Genomic DNA, 10,000 nt, shown 5'->3' with positions numbered 1-10,000 from the left:
AGCGTCCGATTAACTTTGGCTAATCTGTTATTAAAGAAGTAAATGAACTATGATTTTCCTCCCATAATGACCATTGGCAGATATTTATCTTAAATCGTTTTAGAAATAGAGCCGTGGAGGTGCAAAAGAAAATAGCATACGTTTTCTTTCCAGATAAACAAAATTCCTTTTGGTTGTGGAATGTTTGCTTCAAAAAAAAAAAAAAAAAAAAAAAGTGCTTTGCTAACCAATTTTCTTTTTGTTTTGTTCTTGTCAGGATGCTAGGGAAGGGTCGAGTTTTGTCAGAACTAAGAAAGGCAGAATCTGAATCTTGGAAGTCAACTTCCCCATCTACTTCCTTTTGTTTGGGTGCCTTGCTCACAAAATATTTGAGAGCTTATTCACTTCGAAATCTCCGGGCGGATGATTGATGGAATCAAGCATTTTCTATTTTCGAGAGAGTCACCTATGGGCGGTAGCGAAATAAGAAATCGGATGGGAAAATCCCCTTAGGGCAAAAAAAACATTTGAATAAAGCTTTGAAAGCTATGAATAAATTTGAATACGCTCTTCCCCTGGTCTTCGAGAATTGTTTTCTTCCTGTAATATAGAAACGGATCCGAACATACATCTCTGTCTGTCCTCCGGGCCGGAGGAATGGGATTCGTCCGGGAACGGGAATGGCGAGGGCGCCTTTTCCTCTTTGATTTATTGACGGACTCCTTTCTCTCTCTCTCTCTCTCTCTCTCTCTCTCTCTCTCTCTCTCTCTCTCTCTCTCTCTCTCTCCCCTCGATTGTTCTCATCGTTGGAAACGTTAAGCTAGAAAGTAGGTCGAAGTCAAACGATTGACCAGTTTTTTTGCTTGAATGTAAACGTTATGATCTCTGACCAGTCCTCGTTGTTGCATGTTGTAGTACTTTGTGCTCTATGTCTAGAAGGCTTGAAGTTGGTATGAGGTGTTTAGAATTTTCTGCGTAATGGAATGCTATTACCTTATTCTGTCTTCGTCTTCTTAATCTATACGCTTCTTTCTGGTGCATCTTATTTTCGATTTTTTGCAGCCTCATTTTCAGTAATTCCAATATTTTCAGTAATTCCAATCTATAATATTCTTTGCTTTTTTAAATGTTTACGCATAACGTTGAAGTTTATAGAAAAATATATGCTTGTTATCCTTACAGTCTTTACTTCACCGGTTTGTAAATGCATCTCCAGAGATAGTACCGGGTCTGTAAATTAAATAAATCTTAGTTTAACCAGACCACTGAGCTGATTAACAGCTCTCCTAGTGCTGGCCCAAAGATTTATTTTACGTGGCTAAGAACCAACTGGTTACCTAGCAAATGGACCTACAGCTTATTGTGGAGTCTGAACCAAATTATGACGATAAATGAATTTCTATCACCAGAAATAAATTCCTCTCATTCTTCATTGGCCGGTCGGAGAGTCGAACTCTGGGCCAACAGCGTGCTAGCCGAGTGCTCTACCCACCCCTCCAATGAAGAACTACCAGGTCTGTGAAATAGAATGTGTTTCGAAATTAGTTCTTATCCAAGGTCACTAACGTCCTAACGTCAGTCTTGCAAACACGCGATAAAATAATAAGTGAATAGTTATGCAAACATTGTTTTTCCTGTTCCCATGCTAATGTCATGTCGGCAGTAATACCAGAGTGTTCCCTATCTATTTTCAGCAAATGTTCATAAACGAGGAAGCATGTAAATTCCTTCTTTTTTTTTAATATTATTGCAAAATATACCCTTAAATTTCTGTAATCCTTTTTAGTTAACAGTTAAGTTTCAGGAGAGGGTCAAAGAGAATGAACGGTTACAATCCCATATGAAATTATGACAGCAAGATCTGCTGCATTAGAGCTCCTCTGGAGAATGCACACCGTGATTTCGAAAGCATTGATGACCATGCAATATTTGTCCTTGCCATGTTTAATCACCTATAATAGTAATGGGCACTTTAACCGACCTCGGATAAATCTCCGCCTAAATGAGAGACCAGCTTTAGGAAATTCTGGATAATGTAAGAAATGTGTTTCCAAGGACTTATAACCGACTATTACAAAGTGTAAGTTATTGCATGCGGAGCAGAAGGAGAGAAGACTTTGTCGTTATTTTCGGCAATAACTAACTTATAATGACGGTTAAATGACAGTGTAACGGGTTTTAATCTTTCGATTTTTCTCAATTATCTCATTTCAGCCCACGAGGGATCGAACGAGCTGTTATAATTGGGAATTTTTTGCTTGATTGATTTGGGCTTCCACGTCAGGGGACGTTTGGTCCAGGAAAATCCCTTATGATCGTAATGAAAACATAAAATGCATATGTAGACTCACTTCAAGGAAATAAATGGTACATGGTTTGAAATTATCTACAATAATATGGCCTTATTATTATTATTATTATTATTATTATTATTATTCTTATTATTATTATTATTATTATTATTATTATTATTATTATTATTATTATTATTATTATTATTATTATTATTATTATTATTATTAATTTTTTTGTCTATGACAGTCATCCTACTCGACTGGGTGGTATTTATTAGTGTGGGGTTCAGGTTTGCATCCTGCCTCCTTAGGAGTCCATCACTTTTCTCCTATAATGCACTGTTTCTAGAAGCACTCTTCTGCATGATTCCTGGAGCTACTCCGGCATCTAGTTTTCCCAGATTCCTTTTGGGGATCTTGGAGATCGTGCCTAGTGTTCCTGTGACTATGGGTAAATTTCCACTGGCATATTCCCATATCCTTCTTACTTCGATTTTCAGGTCTTGATACTTATCAATTTTTTCTCTTGCTTTCTCTGTCTACTCTGGTGTTTTAATTATTATTATTATTATTATTATTATGTATTGTGTGTGTATTGTGTGTGTATTATTATTATTGTGTATTATTATTACTGGAGAAGCAAATCTACAGTTATGTGTGAGTACGTTTAAAAATAAAATCTCTACAGAGAGCTTTCGGAAATTTGTTCGATTAAGATTGAAAAGGGGTACCGAACAGATTCCCGAAAGCTCTCTGTAGAGATTTTATTTTTAAATGTACCTGTATATAACTGTGGATTTGTTTCTCCAGTAATAATAATAATAATAATAATAATAATAATAATAATAATAATAATAATAATAATAATAATAATAATAATTAATACACCAGAGTAGATGAGAAAGCAAGAGAAGAAATTGATAAGTATCAAGACCTGACAATCGAGATAAGAAGGATATGGAATATGCCAGTGGAAATTGTACCCATAACTGGGCACGATCCCAAGATCCCTGAAAAGGAATATGGAAACACTAGATGCCGAAGTAGCTCCAGGACTCATGCAGAAAAGTGTGCTACTAGAAACAGTACACATAGTGAGAAAAGTGATGGACTCCTAAGGAGGCAGGATGCAACCCGGAACCCCACACTATAAATGCCACCCAGTCGAATAGGATGACTGTGATAGACTCCCCCCCAAAAAAGAACAATTAATAATAATAAGGCCATATTATTGCTGATAATTTCAAACCATGTGCCATTTATTTCCTTGGTGCTAAGCAGATCTTGCAAGATAATTACCACTTGGTAATCTTGTATCATTCAGTTTGCTTGATAATACCCTAATAGTGATTATACGTCACCAGATTAAAAATACCAGACTCAGTATTTATTTAGAATGCCCTTGACCATCAACAAGACATTGTGAGCTCTTCTCTAACGTAAGTCACGTAAATACGCGAACGTTGGTGGTTTTACCTGAGTCTCTCTCTCTCTCTCTCTCTCTCTCTCTCTCTCTCTCTCTCTCTCTCTCTCTCTCTCTCTCTCTCTTTCAGAGTGTGAGAACATGATATTGCTACTGCAAAAAAAATTCCAATAATCGGTACCAAAGTATTATTTTTTTTACGCTAACAACCTCACCTACCTAGCATGAAAGCAACATGGTCATCTTAAGCAGATCAATTGCCAAACATTGATACGAGCACATGCTCATATTTTTTTGTATACGAGTGAGCGTGCGTGCTCTCGGGATGTTCCCATTATTCTTCGTTTTTGAAGAATGATAGATTCTGGAAGCATTTTCTCAGAGATCATGTCCATGTTGTGGGACGTATCCTGAATTATATCACGTTAATTTAGAGTAATAACTTGTTCAGGTTTTCTCGTTCTTTCAATTTTTAGTCTTTAAAATCAAATAATTTCGACCAAATGAGATGTCTCTCTCTGTGAGACTGACGTCCGCTGCTCACGTGAGTTCAGGGAAATGGGTAATTTTATTTTTTATTTTTAAACTGATTGGTAGGATGCACTTGGTCCTTTGGACAGGGAACATAGATATGTTGTTACTAACACGACGCAGATTACATTTTCTGCTTTCAAGAATTAGGTCGTAAAAGATATTGAGAAATGTTTGGCTATTTTTTTTTTTTTTTTAATGAATTGCCATATTTTTTTAAGTACAAAGGATTCTATAAAATAACACCATATACACTGTCTACAGTGCGTCACACGAACCACGCTGTAGGTAAAGCCGCTTTACAAGAGTGCTTGCTTTATATGATACACACACACACACACACACACACACACATATATATATATATATATATATATATATATATATATATATATATATATATATATATATATATACTGTATATATATATATATATATATATATATATATATATATATATATATATATATATATATATATAAAATTCAAATTGTTGAATGTATGCTTCTTAAAAATTGGGTGATTGGTTGATATACTGTATAGTAAGCACTTTTATTCAGTTTATTATAAAAAATTTACGTTTGCTATATCTACGCGTATTTCTATTCTCGACAGGACCGAATTAAATGGGGAATGACCCAGACAGTGGAACGTTCTGAACACAATGATCCCCATTTTTTATTTTTAATAAATAGCGCAAAAGTAAATAGCCTCAATGGAAATTCTCGCGAGCGCATCTGTTTTTATAAATGAATATAATAGTAAAGAGAGGGCAATAACATTTGCATTCCCATTTATTGGCAAGAGACCTATAAATAAACTCCATAACTGGCCGGCTCATGGTCATTTGCGCTCGGCACGAAATTGAAATACGAAGTCATGTTAATGCACAAATAACCTTTATTTCTCCCCATGAAAATAAAGTCTCCATTTCCCTACTCTCGCCATAAACAAGCTCAGGATATCGATCCTTTCCTCTAGACAAAACACACAAAGGTCCGTATTTCATACCCTCGCCGTATTAAGGACGGGACGCGTAGTCCTAAATAAATCTGTTGCCACTGTAATTTCGCGACGGTGTTCCCGGAGAAAACCAACACGCGTCCATAATGAAGAAGACTTCCATTCGATCCCTTCCTTCGGCAGCCGTGAAAAAGTGGACCCGGTCACGCTCGTCCGGTGATTCGGGGTACTCAATCAGCTCGCTGAGATTTGAGTTGATGTTCATCTATCACAGTTATATTTGCTGCGTTGTGTGTTTATTGTTTGGCTTCCTTATGACGTTTTATCATGAGTAGCCTTGTTGACAATAAGCTGATAATAATCTTGAGGTAGAATCATTTGCGTCATCTGGTGAAACTGAAAATGATTAATGTAATTTGGGGACGGTCTTGACCTGTTTTGCATTTGTCATTCAAAGGAACTGCGACTAAAGAAGAAATGGTATATATTTTACTTGTATAGCTGCAGTTTACATCCACATCTTGGGGAGAGAGAGAGAGAGAGAGAGAGAGAGAGAGAGAGAGAGCAAACATAAAAATATTTAATGTAATGTCTTCATAACATTACATGATAATCTTCTATGTTTGGATCTCCCCTTGCCACGTTTGCATACGCTTATTCCACTTTAATAATCTATGGTAATGTGCCAGGCGGGTTAAGCATTATTAAACCACCACAAATCAAGGAGCTCAAAGCCATATCATCAAGCCTCTCTGCTGAATGGAGTTGCTTAAAGCTTTCCTGTTTAATATGATGGATGATGGATGGTGTAGCTAAACATTACCTCATTCTAGATTTGCAGACTTTTTAGGAATAGTTGGGAAAGAGGGGAAAGTTAGGGAAAGAAAAGAGGAAATGAAGGTGAAAGTATTGTGATAAAAAGGGAAAAATGCAAGACTACAAAATCGGTAGTAGTAGCAGGGTATTTCCGGTTGCATCGTATTTTATCAGTACCGAATATACTTTCTTTTTTCAGTATTGATCGTTCTTACATAATTACATTTGCTTAAGAACCATTCAGTACTTACATTTGTTGACAAAATTACCTAATGATTATAATTCTAAAACTCTCGTTTGAACGTATCGTTTTATGTGAGTTTTAAACATTGCGAAATGGCATCTCGTGTGTAGTGCAAAATTTAAGTGTAGTTGCGAATTTTTCTATCTTTCCGTCTTTAAATCTTCAGCTGAAACCCCTTATGGACAGAGTCAGCATACACGCACACGCAAACACACACATATATGTATATATGTATATATATATAATATGCGTGTGCATGTATGTATGTTTGTATGTACGTATATGTACATAAAGATTCCTTCTTTCTTTTTTTTCTCACATTTGGCTTTTGGAAATGTTATTCCTGGAGGTTTCCTGTAGTAGTTTGGCAGCCCTTCGACCTGTCCGACTATAATCAAAATAGTAATGGTAATCAATAATTTTGGCGTAAAAAAGTAAAGTTCCTTATCAACAGGGCAATTTATTCATCTGAAAGCTTTTATCTTACATAGCAGCAGCATGAATGCCTTTTAGTGCAAGGAGACACCATTTCATTATTCCACTTAACGCAAGAATTCTTATTGCACGAAGTTATTATGAAATAAACATCCACTTGCCAATATTCTAAGAGGGTTGATTCAGCGCTTATCTATCTCATTTTCCACTTCAGAACCAACCATATGTTGTGGTCATGACGTGGCGTATGATCTGAGTTGAACCGAAATCTGACTTCTTTGGACAACAAGGGTTCTCCCATCCTCTCCCTCTCCACCACCACCACCACCACCACCTACCCATGGTACGAAAAAGACCGTCGTTTTGAAAAAAGTGAAACTTCGTTAAGGCGGGAATCTTCTGCGAAATCTCCCGAGAACATTCTTGCCTCCTGTGAAGAAGTTGGGAGACCGATAGAATGAAATTTTTGCAAGCAAATGATCCCATTTATTGAGGGCTTTTTGATGAAAGAAAGCGCTAGCCGAGAAGCAGCAGAGGAGGGGGAAGCGAGTCCTCGGAGTATGGGCGAAGGAACTGAATATGGCGATGGTTATAGCAAGAGAACCGGCTCCTTACTTTTTTCTTTCATTCTTTTGTAAAATCTTTTCACACCTATCTTTGATGAGACGTTTTTGAATGATCGAGGGAAGCATAACACTTCTTTACACTTTGACATAAACAAACTAAGATATTTAATGGATATAGCTTAAGAGTAATTTTGTAAACTTAATCACTACCTGCAACTAACAAAGGAAATCTAAGCAGTGAGGATTTAGATGTTGTCAAGGCAATAACGCGAGTCAGACTTGTCAGTTTGTGAAGTTAACTACAGGGGAATGAGAAGAGATGGGTCACGAGGGGTCGCTGTGAGACGGTAAGATAGTTAAAGAGAAATTATGCCAGTCATTGCATCACGGAGAGGAGGTGGGCTGGAAGTGCCAAGGAAGTGGTAAAAAAAAGATGCAAATGAATAGTAAAAAACTGGCTTACACTTTCTGCATCACACCACATTCACACACGCACACACATACAGATAACATATATATATATATATATATATATATATATATATATATACAGATATATACACATATATATATATATATATATATATATATATATGTGTGTGTGTGTGTGTGTGTGACTATTGTATGTATAATAGCAGTTATAAATAGCATTCAGAAACTTATATTACCACAGATAAAGAACAACATTCTGTATATTTATGCTTATTATAATCTCACAAATAAACACACTCGTGTATATATATATATATATATATATATATATATATATATAAATACATATATATATATATATATATATATATATATATATATATATATATATATATATGAGAATGTGTTTACGCGTGAGATTGTAATAAGCATGAATATACAGAATGTTGTTCTTTATCTGTGTAATATAAGTTTTGAATGTTATTTATAACTCTGCCACAATATAAAATCTACAGTTATAGTTACAAACAACCTCACTGTTTTCAGTTGAGCAAGCTGAAGAATGTAATGAAATCAGAGTACTGAAATTATCATATTTGTTCGTATCAGATCTCATGGTATCGTAGCCACTAGCAAATCTGATGTAGGCCTCCTCTTATCCTTGTTTGAAGTGGTCGATATCGACGGCTTACCTTTATTTCATCAAAACTACTAGCCAGAATACATGGTTAGGTAAAAATCCCTTCAATCCCCCTCTCCCTAAGAGAGAAAAGCAAAAAAAAAAAAAAGCGAGCGAAATTTTTTAATCATGGCATCATTCTCGAATTGCATTGGCACTTCCATCGTGTTAGCCGTTGGCCATCGAGGCACTTTGCGAACGGTAACTCTGCACCGCAGTAGTTAACGGCGCGGGGGGGGGGGGGACATTGCACTCTGTGTAATAGCACCCTTAGCGCTGTTACTGGAAATTATACGTCGCTGGAAGGACTCCCTCTCTCGTTTCTCCCATTGGATTGTTAATGGTAGACTAAGGTTATTAAGAGGGAGAGGCTTTGCTTGTTTTCTCTTAGGATTTTTTCTTCGTCAGGCTTCTGCGGGGTTTATTCGGCTTCTCTCTTCCCGTGAAGCGAGTGACGTTACTATGAAAAGCTAGGAAGAATTCTGTAAAGTGGCCATGGATTCCATGAGTTATCAAAAAGGAAGGAGAATATAATTAAGCGGAAAGTGCGTAACTGAGAGGGATCGGTAGATTCATTTGAATACGGTCCCTCAACAGGGAGACTTTCTTGGATATGGAACTTGACAGTAAATCCTTAAAGTAGCCGTGGTAACAGAAGTATAGTACTTGAATGTGCTCTTTAAAAGGATCAGTGGAAAACAGGAAAATTCTGTTGCATACGAATATGCGTAGTAAAAAGGGTATGAGGAAAAGGTTCGCAAATCTTGTAAACTAAGGTTACCAAGTCCATAAGTTTTGACATGTTTTGCTACTGCATTGTCTCTATTTACTGATATAGAACATTACGTTACCGTGGAGAGTTGAAAGACATTCTTTTCCCATAATGCATACATATATTCGTACACTCAGACATTATAGTATCGATACCTACGCTGTTTATCTAGTTAATGTGATTAGCATGCCTACACGATGTATTCGGGTTTCCCCGAGTCTCTGGGGTTTTATTCCTTTAAGTGACGAGTTAACCCATAGGTTTATAAATCCCTAAAACATTAGTCTTGTCATAGTCTTGAAAGGACACGGGTTAACTAACGAGATCATAAAACATTAAAAAAAAGTCTCACAAGACCGGGTAGTATCTTTTAGCATCAGGGTCGTGATATCGTGTGACAAAGAAAAGAACTTAAAAGCATGATAATATTATTCCCCTGCATGTAATATCCATATAATATTGAAAAATAACAGGAAACGGAGACATGAAAACGTGACAGATTGCGCTGCGGCGAAATATGAATATAAAATTTGCAAAAATACCTGGGTCATTTCTCTGATAGATTTACGATAAGACTCCGTTCTGGAAGATTTCTTGCGTTGAATGTCACCTAACTTATGATCATCTGGGACAGTAGTGGAATCATATATAAAATGATAACGTATTCAAATTGCATCATAAGTTTTGCTTCAGAATGAGGTGAACCTAAAGCTGTAACAGTTTGCGTCATTGATTATTATATTGTACTTTTTTTATTTTTTAATTTTAAGCATTTTACTCATGTTGTATTGTTAATGTTATATTTATACTAACGCGCTTGTTTAAACTTTAGAAAATAAGGAAAACAGTTTCTGCGCCGCTGTGTT

General features: G+C 36.2%; 1 protein-coding gene across 1 annotated transcript in view; it reads left to right on the top strand.

Annotated features, from left to right (window-relative positions):
* LOC136833029 (zinc finger CCCH domain-containing protein 13-like) overlaps nucleotides 1-7,146 on the top strand; it is a 33,754-nt gene extending 26,608 nt beyond the window's left edge. Inside the window, exon 2 of the mRNA XM_067094678.1 lies at nucleotides 6,976-7,146. Coding sequence (XP_066950779.1) covers nucleotides 6,976-7,146 — 171 coding nt within the window. The remainder of the gene's footprint in view (nucleotides 1-6,975) is intronic.
* The last annotated feature ends 2,854 nt before the right edge of the window (nucleotides 7,147-10,000 follow it).

This window comes from Macrobrachium rosenbergii, chromosome 51 (assembly GCF_040412425.1).
Source record: "Macrobrachium rosenbergii isolate ZJJX-2024 chromosome 51, ASM4041242v1, whole genome shotgun sequence".
Taxonomy (NCBI): Eukaryota; Metazoa; Arthropoda; class Malacostraca; order Decapoda; family Palaemonidae; genus Macrobrachium; species Macrobrachium rosenbergii.
The sequence above is the reverse complement of the archived record's forward strand: the minus strand, read 5'-3'. Positions and strand labels throughout refer to the sequence as shown.